We start from the raw sequence: 20,324 nt of genomic DNA, 5'->3' as shown, positions 1-20,324 counted from the left end.
CCACAGCTCCCAGAGCCAGCCAGCGACAGTGCCAGAACCTGGCCTTCCCGGTCCAGTTCCAGCTCCTTCTGCCACAGGCCGCCTAGGCTGGAAGAAGGAAAGCTGGCGCCTCAGGAAAGGCTGGCGCTGGCCAAGAGCTGCCACCGTGGGGTGGATCACACTGCTTAGGACACGCCTTTGAAGGGAGGACGGAGAAGAACGCGCTGCCTGTAGGGAGGGAAGGGGGAGAGAAAGCTGCCCCCCGCCCCTAGCCAGAGAAGCTGATTTCTCCTCTTCCCCAGGCCTCTACCATTCCTTCCCACTCTCTTTACAGTCCTGAGATGAGGCCTGTGGTTCCTTTGGCTGGATTCCTGCTCTCGGACCTCCGGAGGGAGTGCAGGGGAGTAGTGAGGCAGGCCTGACACCTGCAGGCCTGCGAGGTGTCGGGCGCTGGAGCGGGGAGCCCATGTCCTCGGAGCGCTGGCTGCCTTTCCCCAGGTGGAAGGCACTCGTGTTATTTCCTGCCAGTTCCCCTCCACACAGCAAGGGCTGCCTCCCTGGTGCTCACACAACCTTCCAGTATCACCTCAGTTGTGAATTTAATTAAGGCCATGTCTGCCTCCTCTCCTGGGCCATGAGCAGGACCCACTGAACAGAGCCCAACTTGGAGCCCTGCCCTGCCACACAGGCTGCTGCTCCTGCCCACTGCACTGTGACCCACGGCCTCGGGCCTCATCCATCCAGGCAGACTGAACGAGCTCTTCAGGACTGACCACAAATCCAGCTGCACCCTCATTAAGGGTGTTCCCCCACCTTTGGGCAGGAGGCTACGCCCCAAGGGCTCCATGGCCAAGGCGCTGGGGGTCACTTTCCGCAGTGGTGCCGAGCTCTGCTAGTGGGATGAAATGCGGCCGTCTTAGAGTCACTCACTGCTGCAATGGACACATTCGTCCCCATTTCCTCCCATCAGCTGGTTTGATTTGCGTGGCCCACTAAGCAGATGTCAGTTCCTCCCCAGAGGCAGCAGCATTTTGGAGGCAGGTAAGCAAATCAACCTCCAGATCGTTAAACAGGGGAGGCGGTGTAGCTGGGGGTGGGATGGTGGGGGGTGGTGGTGGGGGTAGCTGCTTCCCAAGCCTGCACACCACCCGGCTGGCTGCCTCCGGGAGAAGCCTGGCAAGGCAGGGGCAGGGCCCGTCTTCACCAGCACCATGCTCCCCACTTTTTTGTACGGCAGGGTGAAAGCCTGGAGACAGCACCTAGACTCAGAATTCATTTCCTAGCCCCGGACAGGACAGAGAAACTGGCTTGGCTTGAGGACAAACTCTGTGTCCCTTGTCATTCCCTGAGTGCTCACATATTGGGAGCTAACCACGTGTGGGGAGTCAGCCCTGCTCAGGTGAACAGGGAAGGTATATAAATGGCCAGAATAGTCTTTTTTACAAAGTATGCGTGGCCTGGGAGCTTCAGAGGTGACGCCAAGGTGGAGCTGAAAACGGGTGCAGGGTGGGAGGAGGGGCCGCTCAGCGGAGCGGAGCCATGTGACATAAGCATGGTGTGAGGGTGGCAGCCTGGGGCACTCAGGACCTGCAGTCAGTCTGGTTTGCTGGCAGGTGAGGTGGTGCAGGAGAGAGGGAGGCAGAGGTCACCCACATGGAAGCCATGACAAGGACAATGATGTGCAAACCGCATGCACAGGCTCCAGGGCTTCGCATTCCCTGTATCTGGAAGAGTCTTCCCTCAGATGTCCACAGGGCCCTCTCCTTCCATTGAAGTCTTGCTCCGAGGCTCCTTGGTTAGAGAGGCCTTCCCTGGCACCCTTTATAGAAGGGTCATCCTCCCCTAATCCTCGTCTCTCCCCAGGGTAACATGCTCCATAAAAGCAAGGACCATGTTCATTCTGTTCACAGCTGTGCCAGGAACTTAGAGCAGGGCCTGGCACAGAGCAGACACTTCGTAGACACATATTTATTGAACAAAATGCATGAGACAGCAATGGCGAGCTACTTAGGGGTTTAGCACAATCCTAGTAACAACAGTAATAACAGCAGCAGATGCACCAGACGCAGCAAGAGCAAGAGAGAGATCTGAGACCTGCGGCCCCAAGGGATGACACAGGAGAACAAGTCCCCCAATCCAGCGGCCCGGCAGCCACAGCTCTACAGAGCCAGACCACACTGCCAGCCGGGGGCTCAACCACACATAAATCCAGGGACCCCAGGAGAGTTCTGGAAAGGGACTGTCACTGCAGGTCACCTCAGAGAAACTGGGAAGCAAAGCACAGGCCCAGGGACTCTGGGGCAGGAAAGGACCCCGAGGCACTCTGGGAAGCAAGTTGCTGCTGTCGTCTTCCTCTCGGCCCCCACAACACCGTGGGAAAGGGCTGGTCCTCTATTTGGGGCTCTGGCTCTTCCAAACAGTTTTTTGTTTTGTTTTGTTTTGTTTTTTGAGACAGATTCCTGCTGTGTCACCCAGGCTGGAGTGCAGTGGCGTGATCTCCACTCACTGCAACCTCCGCCTCCCGGGTTCAAGAGATTCTCCTGTTTCAGCCTCCAGAGTAGCTGGGACTACAGGCAAGTGCCACCATGCCTGGCTAATTTTTTGTATTTTTAGTAGAGACGGGATTTCACCGTGTTAGCCAGGATGATCTCGATCTCCTGACCTCATGATCTGCCCACCTAGGCCTCCAAAAGTGCTGGGATAACAGGCATGAGCCACCACGCCGGGCCCAAACAGTCTTTAAAGGTGCAGGGAAACGGTGCCGATCCTAGCCTTCTGGAGATGGCCATGATATCTGCAGAAGGCTGGGGAGGCAGGAGATCACACTGCCCTTTCTCCCTGGGCAGCCACGGACACAGGGCCTGGCCTCTCTGAACCTCGGGGGTCTCATTGTGAGATGCTGTCATCAGGCAGGATGGCAGCGAGGAGGACGCCAGTTCCATGTGACGGAGTATGGCACCATGTCTCTCGCCACTTAAAAAGTGTTGGCCATTTCCCAGTCATCTCCCTGGGGGAACTGGGTGGGGTCTCAGGCACAGCACAGGGATCTCCTCCCCTAGGCTGGCAGCACTCAAAGGGCAGGGCCTCATCTGTGTTTCCTCAGTCGCCACGGAGTCGGCTGGTCTGAGGACCCTCTGCACTGCGGAGCTACACTGGAAAATGAGGGCCCTAATTTAAAATGCAGATTCCTAAGCCCTGCCCAGTGGTACAGACTCTATTTGTTGGATTTTATTTTTATCTTTAAAAATTCTATTACTATTATTTTGAGATGGAGTCTCACTCTATCACCCAGGCTGGTGTGATCTCAGCTCACTGCAGCCTCTGCCTCCTGGGTTCAAGTGATTCTCCTGCTTCAGCCTCCCAAGTAGCTGGGATTACAGGCACCTCCCACCATGCCCAGCTAATTTTTGTATTTTTAGTAGAGACAGGGTTTCACCATGTTGGCCAGGCTGGTCTCGAACTCCTGACCTCAGGTGATCCACCCGCCTCGGCCTCTCCAAGCGTATTTGTTGCATTTTAAAATTTGTATTTACTTTTACTTTTATTTTTTTGAGACAGGGTCTCTCTGTCGTCCAGACTGGAGTGCAGTGGCACAATCACAGCTGACTGCAGCCTCGACTTCCCAGGCTCAAGTGATCCTCCTGCCTCCACCTCCCAAGTAGCTTGGACTACAGGCACACGGCACTACCCCCAGCTAATTAAATTTTTTTTTAAGAGATGGGGACTTGCTATGTTGCCCAGGCTAGTCTGGAACTCCTGGGCTCAAGGGATCTTCCCAGCTCAGCCTCCCAAAGCACTGGGATTACAGGCATGAGCCACCTCGCCTGGCCTCGTTGCATTTTTACCAAGGCTCTCCACTGAGGCTGCTCTGTGAGTTTGGGGGTCCCTGACCCAGGGAGCCTGTGCGGAGGGCACGGAAGCTCCAGAATAAGGGATGAACACTCCCAGCAGGAGGCGAGGGCGGAGGGAAGACGTAGAAGGAAGAGGCGCCTAGCTTCTGCCACTAGAGTGCGCCGTGAGCCTTGAAACCGCTGGGCACCCCTGGCCCCCAGCTGGATCCCCAGCCGGAAAGGAGGAAGCAACTTCCCTAAGGTTCTCCCAAGGGCCACACCTGGGTTTGCAAAAATTTGCATGCTGTTTGACAACTATATACTCCTTATCAAGCAATTTTACAGGCTGTCAGCTCTGAGCTTTTTCTATTTTTTCTCTTATGACAGAAACTGTCATCAACCCAGGTTCTCCCTTGACAAGAGGACAGCAGAGACAGAAAGAACAGAGGCAGAATCTGAACTCCAGGGGACCTCGGAAACCCTCAATGGTGCACTCCCCCCCTTCTAGATGAGGACACAGCCCCAGGGAGGGGACGGATGTGTCCTGGGTACAGGGAGCAATGTGTCCCGAATTGAGAGCCAGGTGGCAGCTGCTCTGGGAGGTTCTGAACATTTACCAGGGGAAGGGGACACTTTCCCTGCATGGGGGTCCAAAGGCAGGAGCTCAGGTTCTCACTGATTCCCACCGTGGGTGCCCCATGCTGTCAGGGGCCCACCTTCTCACACATGCAGTCCTGGCTGCTTAGCTGCTGCTGCCTGAGGGGAGACACTGAAGCAGCCCCACTTGGCCATGGTGTGGGAAGCTGGAGGCCGTGAAAAAGGGCCTCTTAGGAGAGGAGCTCCTGGCCAGGCGTGGTGGCTTGTGCCTATAATCTCAGCGCTTTGGGAGGCCCAGAGGTAGGAGGATCACTTGAGGCCAGGAGACCAGCCTGGGCAACATGATGAGATCCTGCCTATACAAACAATTCAAAAAGTTAGCCAGGCATGGTGGCACACACCTGTGATCCCAGCTACTCAGGAGGCTGAGGTGGGAGAATCGCTTGAACCCAGGAGGTTGAGGTTGCAATGAGCTGTGGTCGCACCACTGCACTCCAGCGAGACGCTGTCTTAAAAACAAACAAAACCAGCAAAAGACAGGAGAGGAGCTGCTGCTTCTCCCTCAGGCCTTGGGAGGGAGAGGAAAGATGCGTGAATTTCAGGGCTGCAGGTACTGGGCGCCCACCCAGGTGGGCAGAAGCCTTACCGGAGGAGGCTGCTCTGTGTTCGTCTAAAGGACGGACAAGGAACGGGATGATGGTTCCGGGCTTCCCCGGACCTTCCTGGCTGTCCGTGCCCTCGCCCTCACTATTCCCTCTCTCTCTCTATCCCAGCATCAGGTGCCCTGGAGAGGAGCTTCCCAAGGGCACCGTCTGTGTCTGCAAGGCTGGCTCCTGGGCACTGTGTGCAGACACCAGAGAGCGGCAGCAGGGGCAGGGCCGCCGTGACCACCCGAGATGTGGGAGCAGGGACATGGATGTGGAGGGACACGCAGAAGGCAGCGGGAAGGGACAAGACAATGGACTTTGAGTTTCCATGGAAACTGCACCTCAGGGCGAGGGGCTGAAGGAAGAGAAAGCTTCCACTCCACTTCAGTCAGGACTCGGGAAATAGTCCTTGCTGCTGTCGGCTCGCCCCCTCCTTCCCCTCTTCCCCCTCCTTCCCCTCTTCCCCTCCCTCCCTTGCCAGGTGTTCACCATGGCAACCCTTCCTCCAAACCAGAGGTACAGAGTAGCAGCAGCAGCTGGTGTTAGGGGAGCCAGGGAGCCCAGGAGGAATGGGGATGGGGCCAGCCACCCCTCCCCTGACAGAACATGGCTGTGCCCATGCCTGGTCTTGAATCCTGGCCTTACTACCACTTCCTGTGACCTGGGACCACTTCATTCACCTCTCCGAGCCACCTGCCACCTCTGTGCTTGAAGGGTGGTTGTGGGGGCAGAAGGGGAGAGAGAGTGCCTGTGCAGGACCTGGCAGGCCAGCAGCTCAGTCAACGTCTCCAGGCCAAACGGAAGGAACGCCCTGACACTCCCACTGTGCCCACAGCCACAGAGGCGCCCAGGCCTGTTCCAACTCCAAGAAGCAAAGTTAGCCAACATTTCCTGAGCACAGAATGTGTCAGACTCCAAAGCAGTGCTGGGGAATTAGCAGAGGGGATGACACTTGTGCTCCCTGCTCTCACACCATCACAATCCGGTTAAAGCTGGTGTGCAGGAATGCAGGAGTCCTGGGAGCCCTTGGGCCGGGCACACAAGACCTCAGGCCCTGCCATCGCCCACCTGGCCAGCCAGAGCCCAGTTCTCATCACTGGGCTCCACAGTGATGGAGGGAGAAACCCCACCATGGAAAGTCCCCTGACTCAGGGATGCAGAGATGAGAAAGGCACCGCCACCAGCCACCGGAAAGGCCACCCCAGAGACTGCTGCAGAGAGAGACATAAAGTCCAGGGCCTCCTGGGGATCCCAGAGAGATGCCCAGAAAGACACTGCCATGGAACAATCCCACCCAGGGACAAGCAGCTGGGCAGACAGCACTCAGCAGAGGGACGTGGAGAAACCAAGTCGGACTGCCCGTCACAGAGACAGGAAACTGGGTCAGGGCACCAGTAGGGTACAGGGGAGGGTGGGGTGTGTCTAACCAGGTGAGATCCTGACAATAGGTGATCTGGCAAGGAAGAAGATTTGCTAGAAAGGGCCCTCAACTCAGAGCCAGGGTCGAGCCGCAGCCATGCACCCCACTGTGCGGAGCCCCCGTTTCTTCACTTACAAAGGAGAAAGTTTCTCAGCTTATTTGATTTGTTGGGTTACCATGAGGGCTAATCTGAATGCCTTCTAGCAGTAGCATTAGAAGCTCTGAGACCCCTCCATGCCAAGCCTGGAATCCTTCTCTTTTTTCAGAGAAGAGGAAAATGAAACTCAGAGCTGCAGGACTTGCCCAAGGCCTCCAGGCAGCTAACGGCCGGGGCCAGAATGGGAACCAAGGACCCCGGAACCCCAGAGCTCCTGCCCTCTCTGTGCCCACAGATGGAATCTACTCCTCTGCAGGTATGAGGCAGTGCTCCTGGATAAGAGCTGATGCGGGGCCAGGGCCAGAGGCCTGGGGAGGCACCAGGCCAGAGGGAAGAGGGCTCACCTGAGATGTCAGCACTGGAATTCTCGTTGGGCCTCTTCCCCGTCAGAAACTCCACTTCAGAGAAGGTCTCGGTGGAGACAGAGCTGGCCATGCCATTGGGCGCCGCAGGCCTCTTGGCTCGGCGACTGAAGAGCCTGCTGCTGAAGCGCCTGGCGGGGGCGGCCTCCCCCCGGGCCGCTTCTCCCATGCCATTTCGGCTGGGTGCCTCTCGGGATTTGGGCTTCAGGTCTCTGTGCATGTGAGAGACCATCCTGCCATCCTTCCGGCTCAGCTCTCCCAAGGGGATGGGCTCCACGGGGGGCAGCACCTGCTCCACCGTAACCAGGTCTTTCAGGAAGCTCTCCAGGCGCCGGGCCGACTCGCCACCGCTGGCGCCCTCCTCCTGCCCCTCCGGGTTGCCACCCGCCTCCCGCTGTTGCCGGGCAGCCCAGCGCATCATCTCCCCAGGCGGGTGGCGGCAGCCTGACACCAAGGCGTACTTGGGGTTGATAAGCTTTCGAGCCACAGTGGAGGAGTAATGGAGGCCAACCCTGCCCGCCAGGCTCAGCTGCCGGTACAAGTCCACCTCCTCGGAGATGGCGTACAGCTCCCGGAACTCCGTGTCAAAGGGCTCCACGTTCTGCCCTGTCAGGAGCAGGAGGAGGTTTCTGTCCACATGGGAGGAACTCCAGGTGAACCTGGGAACGTGGGGACAGAAAAGCAAGACACATGTGCCCAGGCCTCTCTCTTGCCCTGCCCCCGCCCCCACCTGCCCCTCCGCTGTGGCCAGACCCTTGCTGCAGGTGTACGGCTCCTTGTGGGCCACACGCTGGACTGGACTCCCTCCACCCACCCGTAGCCTCCCTTTCCCCAGAGCTTGGCCTCAAATGAAGCAAGCAGGCAGTGGGTGCAGGGAAAGAGCATGGGAAGTCAGGCCTGCATTCAAACCTGGTTTATATTCTCGTGTGCCTTGTAAGCTGGGGCTCCCAGGACATATGTTCACAGGGTTGTTGTGAGGCGCAAATGAAGTAACTCATATAAAACATTTAGCTCAGTCCCTGGCACAAACACACATTTAAAAAATAGTAACTGCAGCTGCCACTATTATGAATATTATTCTACTCTGTATTGGTTCTTTTCTGATTTTTTTAAGCACTTAGTGTCTGCAGAAACTCATACTCTGACCATGTGACAGGACTTACCCTGCTATTCACTGTTTCATGTGCTCAGGTCTCTCTTCTCGTCACCTATATTTTAATTTACTTGGAGGGCAGAGATTACACAGATACAGTCTCTCGTGTTCCTGGTAAATTATTTTAAAATCAGAATTCTGAGGCCAGGCTCACACCTGTAATCTCAGCATTTTGGGAGGCTGAGGCGGGCGGATCACTTGAGGTCAAAAGTTCGAGACCAGCCTGGCCAACATGGTGAAACCCCTTCTCTACTAAAAATACAAAAATTAGCTGGGCATGGTGGTAGGCACCTGTAATCCCAGCTACTCGGGAGGCTGAGGCAGGAGAATCGCTTGAATCCGGGAGGCAGACGTTGCAGTGAGCCGAGATCACGCCACTGCAGTCCAGCCTGGGCAACAGAGCAAAACTCCGTCTCAAAAAAAAAAAAAAAAAAAAAAAAAAAAAAAAAAAATTCTAACGACATTCCCTGCACACCACACCTTCCCGTTTCTTTCCAGATCTGGTGCATCCCACTTCCTGCTTGTCCTACCTAATGACTAGCCTCAAAATGCAACTGGCTGCAAATGGACCATGAAAAGCAGACAGTGCGTAATGCCTAGGAAGAGTTGACCCTCTTTCTAGAATAATCCATCAACCAGGAAGTTTGAGGGAAGGGATTGGGCAGAAAGCTGTCCTTTGCTATTGCGTCAGATGATCCCTGTTACAAACTCATGATGACGGAGGCTCCAGTCTGGCATCTTCCTGAACACCTACCTGGAATCAAGGCCTCCTGGGCCCTTCTTTGACCTGGCACAACTCACCTGTAAGATCCAGTGGCCACTTTGTCACCATCCACCATCAGGAACCTTGATGACAGGGTCCCCTTGATCCTCCCCATGGGCATGTAGAAGCCGACGCCTGTCACAGAGCGGACACGGATGTTCTGTTGGGAAGAGTAGAAGGCCCTGTCACCTGGGTTGGGCCAGCCTCCGTGCCAGGTCCTTGCTTCTGCAGAGGAAGAGCCCCCTTGTGTATGGACCCTGCCTGCAGGCTCCTGTCTTCACTAGACGCTCTGCTTCCTACAGCCTTCCATAGGGAACCCTCTTTGGCGAGCAGGAAGAAGTCCCCAAATCTTGCTTCAGGCATGGACAAGCCCAGGGTAGTTCCTGCCTCTTCTCAAAAGGCCCCAGAAGAGAACAACAGCCCTCACTTTGAAGTCAGTTATTCTGCAGGCTAAGCACCCCAGGACCAGCCCAGAGCTGCCTCCTTCAGTCTCAGCAGCCTAGGGATAAAATTGAAACTGGGCATATGATTCAGTAGTTAACAGTAAAGCCAAGGTTAAAGGCTTGACTTTCAACAAAAGGAAAGGTGTTGAGATCTTGAAGTTCGCCTGAGCCCCCATTCAGGGAAGAGGCAGAGGGGAGCTGCAGGACGGGACAGAGGTAGTCTCTGTCTCATCTCCTGTCCACTTTCCACCCCAGTGGTGCAACTTACCCGAATCCGGAAGTCAGTGAGCTGCAGGTCCTGACACATCTCCAGGAAATACTTCACTCCTGCCTCGTCCAGGATGATGTACACTGGGACCCGGCGCTTACAGGCAGCATCCACAATGTCTTGAAAGATATCACCATCAGTGAAGAGGTCCATGACCACAGCAATGACCTGGGTGGGGAAAGGCACTGGTGAGGCACACGGTGTCTACACACCCACAGAGGCATGCCCTGCTCAGATGGTACCACCTCGCCCTAGGGTCACTGGTGGCCAAGAGTCAAAAACTCCACCTGCACCATTCCTGGAGTTCCACGTCCCCCGACCTTTGAGCATATCTGAGCCCTGGAGATGGGCCTGGGGGTGCAGGCCGTGTGCTTGTACTTCATCCTGGACAAATCCCCACCTCCCCATCCTGGGGGTCTTCCAGCAGCTCTTAAGAAACTGTATCAGGGCCAGGCGAGGTGGCTCACACTTGTAATCCTAGCACTTTGGGAGGCCAAGGCAGGTGGATCACCTGAGGTCAGGAGTTTGAGACCAGCCTGGCCAACATGGTGAAACCCTCTATTAAAAATACAAAAAATGGGCTGGGCATGGTAGCGGGCACCTGTAATCCCAGCTACTTGGGAGGCGGAGGCAGGAAAATTGCCTGAACCTGGAGGCAGAGTTTGCAGTGAGCCAAGATTGTGCCGTTGCACTCCAGCCAGGGCAACAAGAGCAAAAAAGAAAAAAAAAAAAAAAAAAAAAGCCAGGCGTGGTGGCAGGCACCTGTAATGCCAGCTACTGGGGAGGCTGAGGCAGGAGAATTACTTGAACCCAGGAGGTGGAGGTTGCAGTTAGCCGAGATCGTGCCATTGCACTCCAGCCTGGGTGATAGAGACTGTCTCAAATAAATAAATAAATAAATAAAATGGAATAAAGAAGCCATATCACGGGAGATCTAGGGGCCTGAGGAAAGTTGCTCCTGACACCCTAGAAAAACAAGCAGGCACAAGGAGATGCCATCACTGAGATGCCAGGGGTGGGTTCATCTCCGTGAACCACACATCTGCTCAAACATCACTTTCTCAGCAGGCCTGGATGCGCTGATGGCCTTGCAGCTGTGCGAAGCTCTGTGCTTCCCCAGGCACAGATCCAGGCAGAGCTCCGGCTGGCTTGGATTCCCTTGGCCTTCAGGTGTCCATCCCATACTACCCCATCCTCAAATCAAGGTCATTGCTCAGGACCCTTCATTTACAAAAATCAGTCCTGATTATCCACCCTGGAAGGCAAGGTTTATGCAGCCTGAGGCAGCTCCACCTTTCTAACCACATCTACTTCCAGCTTCCTACACAAACCATGCTCCACGCTCCAGCTGAAGGCTTTCTTATTGGCCCAAACACCCGGCGTGTGATGCTGAGGAAAAGTCCTCGGCTTTGGGGTCGGAGAGATTTTGTTTTAACTGTGGATCCACCACTTCCTAGTTGTGACCTTAGGCAAGTCACTTAACCTTAATGAGACTCTGTTTCCTCATCTGCAAAGTGAGGATACCTTGTATTTTACACTTTTGCCCTGAGGATTAGGGATAACTTTGTAAAGCAGCAAACACAACCTCTGGCGTGTAATAAGTCCTCAGTAAACGGTAACTGCTATACAGTCCAGGAAGTCGGTTTGCCTTCAAAACTGAAAGCACCGACTCTAAAGTCAGGCAGACCAGGCTGGTATCCCCATGCCACAGCCGGCCCAAGCTTCTTTGGCCGCAAAATAGAGCTAATAACTGCACCTATCTCAAAGGGTTGTCCTAGGACTTAGTGAGATGCACCATGAAAGTGCGAGTGCAGGGCCGGGCATGGTGGCTCACGCCTGTAATCCCAGCACTTTGGGAGGTCGAGGCGGGTGAATCACTTGAGGTCAGGGCTTTGAGGCCAGCCTGGCCAACATGGTGAAACCCTGTCTCTACTAAAAATACAAACATTAGCCAGACATGATGGCGGGCACCTGTAATCCCAGCTCCTGGGGAGGCTGAGGCAGGAGAATCGCTCATTGCAACCCAGGAGGCGGGGGTTGCAGTGAGCCGAGATTGTACCATTGCACTCCAGCCTGGGTGACAAGAGCGAGACTCCGTCTCAAAAAAAAAAAAAAAAAAAAAAAAAGAAAGTGCTGAGTGCAGCACCTGCCACCAGGACCAGGTACGCTCAATCAGCCTCCGTCACGGGGGTGTCACCACCTTCACATGTGTGCTCTGCCATCACCCTGACTCTAAAGACTCCTGTGCCCTGCCCTACACAATACCATTTAAAGTTCTTCATAGCTCTTACATTTTGAGAAACAAAAACAAAAACAAACAAAAAAAAGTTTTATCTGAGGAATCAGAGACCTTTTAAATTACCAGGCCCAGAGAGGCATTTAAAATGTAACAGCAGCCAGATACAGTGGCTCAAGCCTGTAATCCCAGCACTTTGGGAGGCTGAGGTGGGCGGATCACTTGAGGCCAGGAGTTTGAAACCAGCCTGGCCAACATGGTGAAACCCTGTCTTTACTAAAAATACAAAAATTAGCCAGGCGTGGTGGCGGGTGCCTGTAATCCCAGCTACTCAGGAGGCTGAAGCAGGAGAATTGCTTGAGCCAGGAAGGCGGAGGTTGCAGTGAGCCAAGATTGTGCCACTGCACTCCAGCCTGGGGGACAATGAGAGACTCCATCTTAAAATAAAATAAAATAAAATAAAATAAAATAAAATAAAATAAAATAAAATAGCAGTCATGTCTCACTCTCCCTCAAGCTAAATAATTACTATTATTTAATAAGTGGCTTGAAGCCACTTGCTGTATGAGGCCTCTAGACTGACTCTAAGTAGCCATAAAATGCTACACACTCCATAGTTCAACAAGGTAGGCTGGGCACAGTGGCTTACACCTGTAATCCCAGCACTTTGGGAGGCTGAGACAGGAGGACTGCTTGAGCTCAGGAGTTTCAGACCCACCTGGGCAACATGGCAAAACCCTATCTCTACAATACAAAAATTAGCTAGGCATGGTGGCACATGCCTGTAGTCCCAGCTACTTGGGAGGCTGAGGCAGGAGGATTGCTTGAGCCTATGAGGTTGAGGCTGCAGTGAGCCATGATAGCACTACTGCATTCCAGTCCAGCCTAGACGACAGAGTGAGACTCTATCTCAAAAAAAAAAAAAAAAAACAACAACAACAACGTATAGTCAATCACTGACAATGTCATTTCTGTAAACCAATGAGACTTCCTGACCAATGGCTTTGGTTGTCCCCCCTCTCCTGATTTCATCCTTTTTTCTTTAAAAACTTGAACCTCCCCAAGGAAACCTGGAAGTGTGTCCCGGGATGCCATCCTAAATCTTGGCCCAAATAAACTCTCTATACTAATTTTGCCTCAGAGTCTTCCTTTGAGGTTGATATTGTGATAATCATTCATGAAGGGAGAATGAATTCTTTCTGAGCCCCACAGGCAGAGAGAGGACCTAAAGACAGATAAGCTACAATGCTGATTTCAAGGGGTTAATCCAAGTGGAATGACAAGACCTTTGCACAAAATAACTAAGACATGAGATAAATGAGATAAATGCCTTTAAGAGCATGACATATGATGTGGGTTTGGGGTGAGTGGGTGAGTGGAGAGATTACTTCTAGCCAGGGGAGAATAAGACTTTACCAAGGAAGCTGAACTGTGAAGGATGGGAAGCCTTTGGCACCCAGAGAAAGGAACAGGAGGAAAATTGAGCAGGGAGGTTGTCTGGGCTGCCTTGCACGAGTGTGTCCTGCACATGGGCACTGGCTGAGGAGGGGAGTGGGAGCTGCGTCTGCCCAGGGAAGGGTCACCTTTTTCTAATCTACGTACAGGTGTCACGTGGCCTAGCAGGGGCCTGCAATGGGAGCATTTCAGGGAAAGGGCACAGCACAAACAAAGGTACCGTGCCAGTTAATTTTATGTGTTCGCTTGGCTGGGCAAACATTATTCTGGATGTTTCTGTGAGAGTGGTTTTTTGGATGAGGTTAACATTTAAATCACTGGACTTCGAGAAAAGCAGATTACCCTCCATAATGTGGGTATGTCTCGTCCAATCCACTGAAGGCCTTACTAGAAGAAAGACTGACCTGCCCTGGGCAGGAAGGAATTCTGCCAGCAGACTGCCTCTGGGCTCAAACTGCAGCTCTTCCCAGCATCTCCAGCCTGACAGCCCATCCTATAGGCTTTGGCCTCGCATCTCCATTATCCCATGAACCAATTCCTTAAAATCAATCAATCTCTGTCTCTCCGTGGATCTCGCTTACACACACACAAACATGCCCATCCAGTTGGTTCTGTTTCTCTGGAGAACCCTGACTAATACAGGCACTGAGGATGGGAATTAACATGTACTAAATACTTTCAGTGCACTCTAGGCTGTTTCCTCTGCTTTAGGTAAATTTTCTAATCTGATCCTCACAACTATTTTGAGAAAGAGTTATTCCCACTTTACAATTGAGGAAGTAAACACATAGGGGGCAAAGTCCTATGCCCAAGGTTATAAAGCTGCCATGTGGCAGAGCAAGGAACTCAGTCCTAGGTGGCTCCAGGGTCTTCATTTCACTGCTTCCTAGAGATGGGATTGCTGGGAGGTACTTCAGAAACACTGAATCAAAAACTGGCTGTTTAAAAAGACTGAACAAGATAGACAAACTTCTGGTAAAACCGACAAAAAAGGAGGAGATGTAAATAAAATACTGAATGAAAAAGAAGAAATTACTACAGACATAATAGAAATTTAAGGAATTGTAAACACGGGAAAAAGAATATTAAGGCCAATTATCTGCTAATGCAATTGAAAATGCACATGACATGAGAGTTCACTTAAAAAAGTGAACTCAAAATATACCATAACCAAGTAAAGTTTATCCTAAGAATGTTAAGGGTGACTCAACATCAGAAATGGTATCATTTTAATTTAAAACATTTATGGGGTCAAGAGGAGGAAATCATAATTATCTTAATAATTTTACAAAGTATTTAATAAAGCTAGATCCCTACTTGTGATTATAATTCTCAGAAAACAAGGAATAAGACGGATCTTCCTTAACTTGGTCAGCTCTATCTACCAAAAACCCACATGAAACATTTTACTTAACAGAGAAATTTATGATGTACTCCCTTTAAGTCTCAGGCAAGTGAAGGATACTCACTATCACTACTATAGTTCAACATAGTATTGGAGGTCCTCACCTATGCAATAAGACAAAAAAAAAAAGAAAAAAAAAAAGAAAAGAAATAAGAGACATAAGGATTAGAGAAGACAAAACTACCAGTATTTAAGAATACAATTTTCATAGAAAATCCAGTAGAATAAAGAAAAAAGCAATTAGAATTAATAAGAGAATTCAGCAAAATTGCCAGATCCAAGAAAAACTTAACAAAAACCAATAGCCTTCTTCTATTCCAGCAATAATCAACCAAAAGAAAGAAAAAAGGAAAATAAAAGAAGGAATGAAAGAAAGAAAATAAGATCCCTTCACAGTTAAAACCTAACCACATGGCATTTGGAAATAAATACCTTCAGGAAGAAATATTGGAAACTCTGCTAAAGGGCATTTTAAAATATGTGAATAAATGAAGCAATAAATCATGAAAAGATAATATGATTTAATATTTTAAAAATCGAATACTCTCCATATTAATAAAATTCAATGCAATTCCATAAAAAGCTCAGTAAATGTTTTTGAGAAACTCAAATACTTGTAAGATATAAAGAAGAATAAAGATCCACGAATAGCTACATCCATTTTGAAAAAGAAAAACTAAAAGGGAACACTTGTCCTATAGAGAGTAAGGCATACTACAGCACCATAGCAATAAGAATTGAATTACTTGTACTACTTAAGTAGGAAGGAACTGACCAATAGACCAATGGAACAGAATGGTGAGACCTAAAGTATACACACAAACACATATATACATGTATACCCACACACATACACAAAACTTCATGTATGATAGGGTAGAATCACAACTCAGTGGAGAAAAAAAATGCCCTTTAGCAGATGCAACTGGGAAAGCTGGCTTACTACATAGAGAAAAATAGAGGTGGATCCATCCCTACTTCACACCACATGTAAAGGAAAATTTCAGGTAGGCTAAGTACTTAAATGTGAAAGATATAACTAATAAGGGAGTTGAAGAAATGCAAGAAATTATCTTCATGACATGGGGTAAGAAAGAATCTCTTAAATGCACAAACCATGAAGGCAAATAAAATTACGCTAATAAGTATGTAAAAAGGAGCAGTCTTTTTTTTTTTTTTTTTTTTTTTTTGAAACGGAGTCTTGCTCTGTCGCCCAGGCTGGAGTGCAGTGGTGCGATCTGAGCTCACTGCAAGCTCAGCCTGCCGGGTTCACACCATTCTCCTGCCTCAGCCTCCCGAGTAGCTGGGACTACAGGTGCCCGTCACCATGCCTGGCTAATTTTTTTTTTTTTTTTTTGTATTTTTAGTAGAGACAAGGTTTCACCATGTTAGCCAGGATGGTCTCGATCTCCTGACCTCGTGATCCGCCTGCCTCAGCCTCCCAAAGTGCTGGGATTATAGGCGTGAGCCACCGTGCCTGGCCCTTTTGTTTGTTTGTTTGTTTTTGAGATGGAGTCTCCTTTTTCACCCAGGCTGGAGTGCAGTGGCGCGATCTCAGCTCACTGCAACCTCTGACTCCCAGGTTCAAGCGATTCTCGTGCCTCAGCCTCCCGAGTAGCTGGAATTACAGGTGCACACCATCACGCCCAGCTAATTTTTGTATTTTTAGTAGAGACAGGGTTTCACCATGTTGGCCAGGCTGGTCTTAAACTCCTGACCTCAAGTGATCCACCTGCCTCGACCTCCCAAAGTGCTAGGATTTCAGGTATGAACCACCGCACCAGGCAAAATAAGCAATCTTCATTAGTAATCAGAAAAATTCAAATTAAAACAAAGAGATGGCTGGGTGCAGTGGCTCACGCCTGTAATCCCAACACTTTGGGAGGCCAAGGTGGATGGATCACCTGAGGTCAGGAGTTCGAGACCAGCCTGGCCAACATGGTGAAACCCCGTCTCTACTAAAAATACAAAAATCAGCTGGGCGTGGTGGCACATGCCTGTAATCCCAGCTACTCGAGAGGCTGAGGCAAGAGAACTGCTAGAATCTGGGAGGTGGAGGTTGCAGTGAGCCGAGATGGCACCACTGCACTCCAGCCTGGGTGACAAGAGCAAAACTTCATTCCAAAAAAAAAAGAAAAGAAGAGATGAAAGGAAGAGACTACTTTACAACTATGAGATTAATGAAAAATCAGAAAGTTGGATAATCCAAACTATGAGATTAACGGAAAATCAGAAAGTTGGATAATCCAAAATATTGGTAGGTGGAGGAAAGGGGACCGTTGTCACTGCTGGTGGGTGGGAGCACTGGTGCAGCTATTCTGTAGAGCAACAGGCAGAAGTTAGTGGATTTAAGCAAGTGCACAGCTACAAGCCAGCAAAGCCACTCTTGGCCGTGCACCCCTGGGAATCTCTTGGATCTTTGCACAGGTCTATATGGGGGCCAGAACAAAGATGTTGCCTGCATCTTTCTTTGGGATAGCAAGGAGCTGGCAATGACTTAGATGTCTATTTCTAGAAGACTGGGTAAGGAAAATGTGAGGAATGTGATAGAATGTTTTACAGCAGACAGAAGCAACGAACTAGTTCCATGTGCCATAACTTGGATAATTCCATTTAAAATGGATAGTTCAAATGAAAATGTTAAAGAGTGAGATCTATAGCCTAATACCACTCATGTAAATAAAAACACACTACAGGCCTCAGCGACATGTGTCCACTCTAAGCTGGACACCTTGGAGTGTTTGGAAATGAGAGGACAGTGAACTCTGGCCTAGACAGCATGTGGGAGATAAACTATCAGGAGCACTGATAGATAAACTATCCCAGCCCTTTGGGAGGCCGAGGCAGGCAGATCACCTGAGGTCAGGGTTTGAGACCAGACTGGCCAACATGGTAAAACCCGTCTCTACCAAAAATACAAAAATTAGCCGGGCATGGTGGCGCACACCTGTAATCCCAGGGAGGCTGAGGCAGGAGAATGGCTTGAATCTGGGAGGTGGAGGTTGCAGTGAGCTGAGATCATGCCATTGCACTCCAGCCTGGGCAACAGAGCAAGACTCCATCTCAAAAAACAAAACAAAACAAAAAAGCACACTGCATAACATAACACTGCATACTTTTCAAGGATACAAAGATGTCTGAGGACATATGCTGAACACATGAGGGTGGCTGCCTGTGGAAGGAGAAAGGAGTGGGAGGGAAGGAGAAAGGTAAAGTAAGAGGCCTTTCAAGGCTCTCTGGTGGCATTGTGCCGTGAACTAAGGTGCACAATCAGCTCTTTGCACCTGGGGTCCAAAATAGCCAACCAACCAAACGAAAATCACCTTCGAGTCCTCCAGCTGGGCTGGCACACTTCAGGGCAGGTATGGGGTAGGTATAAGGGTGAAGGTACATGGGCTGGATACGGAGGGTTTGAACACAATGTACAGAGTTCTGGCTTCATTCCACCAGCAATGCAGTTTCCAGGGCTCTGATACTTGATCGCCATCTCCTAGTGCTGATAGTTTATCTCCCACGAGCTGTCTAGGCCAGAGTTCACTGTCCTCTCATTTCTGAACACTCCAAGGTGTCCAGCTTAGAGTGGACTCATGTCGCTGAGGACAGCTTGACCGGTTTGCAGAAGCATGTCTCAGGTTCACAAGCTTACTTTTGCTTTGTGGTTGAAAAATTAAGCAGGGAAGCTGGCCTGTCCTAGCCCCACCTGCCTAAGGATGTCAGGAGAGGCAGCAGTCCCCACAGCCTGGCTTTCGTGAGTCGGACTGTGACGCCCTGGTGCGAGCCAGCCATCTGTGTCACTACCAATTAAACAATGAAATATCTGAAGTAGAAAAAAAAATGAATTGCTGGCTGACTCCTGCAATCTAGTTGTGGAGAAGTGATAATTACCCTCCGCTTTGGTCTCTGAGGGCCCTGCTTTGACATTCAGCTCCGCAGTGTCAGGCCCAGGGGAACCACCTCCCCACTCTCTCCGCTTGGGTCTTTCACTGAGCACGTGATTCTCCACACCGAGCGGACTTCAAAGCTCCCAGTGTAGATGGAAAATCGGGTTTAAAAACATGACATCATGGGCTCAGAACCCAGGGAAGCCGATTTTGTTGGGGGAGGAAATCACGCCCCCTCCAGCTGGCTGCCCACCCCCGGCGTCCTTTACCTGGTTACCTACTGACGCGCAATGCCTGGGGAGAGAGGTTGATTCGAGGTGGCAGCAGTTTCTATAAGCTGTCGCAGGCGCATTGGCAGACAGCTTCTGATGTTGTAAGACTTCTCATTGGGTGTTTGATGAGCTCAACGTCTCCTCATCTGATATCCTGCCTGGGCGGCAGGATGGGGAGTGAAGGCCGGGAGGGAGCCTCCAAATGCCCCTCTCCTGCCATTCAGCTTTAATTAAACTGCCGGCATTTCCAATTCTCTTTCTGGACTCCGTAATTACCGTCAGATAACAAAAACGACAAGAGGGCTCCACCTGGCCCCTGCACCCCACGTGTGTTTGGATGACCCAGACTAGAGAAGGCATGGCTCTGCCAGGTGTCCACATCCACAGAGCCTACTGCAGCTTGGACGTGTCCCTCAGCCACACAGGCACTCCCCAGATCAACATCCTCCTAGTCACTCTGGCCAGAAGCCCAGGCCTCCTCCTCCTCCCCACCGACCAAATCCCATCAGTCACTGAATCCAGCGGGCCCCACCCCGGGCACCCTCTCAGGGTTAATCCTTTCTGTCCCCACTGGTACCGCCCCAGCTTGGACCCTCCTCCTTTCCTACCATGCTTCGATGAGCTTCCTAACTGCTCTCTCCTACTCACCTCTGCCCTCCAATTCATCCTCCACAGCAGGATGCAAACTGAGATGCATGGCCAGAGAAAGACAACACCATCCGTCCCCTTGCCCTGCTGACGTGGAGCTCAGGACTCGGGCGGGTGCGGCTGCTGTTGCCTGCAAAAAGCCCCAGCTTCACCCCTTCTGTGGGTGTGAAAAAGCAAAAGGCCACAGGCCAAGCTTGCTGATCTCAGTGGGGCCTGTTGGTGACAGTCACTTATCCTGGGGAAGGAAGGGAAGCAGCTAGGGACACTTTCCCACTGATTACCTACCCATGTGCGCCTGGGGCTGAGTCGCCTCCCACGCCTGCCCTGCCTGCCTCCCAAGGGCTGTTGGAAGGCTCGGATGAGATCATGCCCACGAAATCCCACAAAAACGCTGTGCAGTTATGAGGGATCGTTATAAGGCAAATGGGGGGAACTCCCCACATCTGAAGCCCTAAGTCTCTCAGGGTGGAAAGGATAGCAGCTGAGCAAACAGGTCAAACTGCTGTCTCCCAGAATGGCCGCCTGTGTGGCAGCCCAGGGGAGTTAGTCTATCTGGGACCAGAGGGCAGTTCTTCCCTTTCCCATGGAGGGTAGAGCTGGGTCTGCCTGCAGCCTCTGACTCACACATCTCCAGCTGTGGAATCTCCTTTTCTGATCTCCCCAAGGAGAGGATCAAGGTCTACGGGGCAGGTTGTCAAACTTCAGTGTGTAAAGAATCACCTGGGAGCAGGGATGTGGGTATGCCTATTGAAGATGCAGATTCCAGGACCCCATCCTCAAAGACTCGAATTCAGCAAAGGCCCAAGAA

General features: G+C 51.2%; 1 protein-coding gene across 1 annotated transcript in view; it reads right to left on the bottom strand.

Annotated features, from left to right (window-relative positions):
• The window catches only part of FAM83F (family with sequence similarity 83 member F), a 35,022-nt gene that overhangs the window by 835 nt on the left and 13,863 nt on the right, over positions 1 to 20,324 (bottom strand). The window contains exons 2-4 of the mRNA XM_016939211.4: positions 9,620 to 9,787; positions 8,947 to 9,068; positions 6,975 to 7,651 (exon numbers count right to left, since the gene is read on the bottom strand). Of these exons, the coding sequence (XP_016794700.1) occupies positions 6,975 to 7,651; positions 8,947 to 9,068; positions 9,620 to 9,787 (967 nt within the window). The remainder of the gene's footprint in view (positions 1 to 6,974; positions 7,652 to 8,946; positions 9,069 to 9,619; positions 9,788 to 20,324) is intronic.

The sequence above is a fragment of the Pan troglodytes genome, chromosome 23, assembly GCF_028858775.2.
Source record: "Pan troglodytes isolate AG18354 chromosome 23, NHGRI_mPanTro3-v2.0_pri, whole genome shotgun sequence".
Lineage (NCBI taxonomy): Eukaryota > Metazoa > Chordata > Mammalia > Primates > Hominidae > Pan > Pan troglodytes.
The sequence above is the reverse complement of the archived record's forward strand: the minus strand, read 5'-3'. Positions and strand labels throughout refer to the sequence as shown.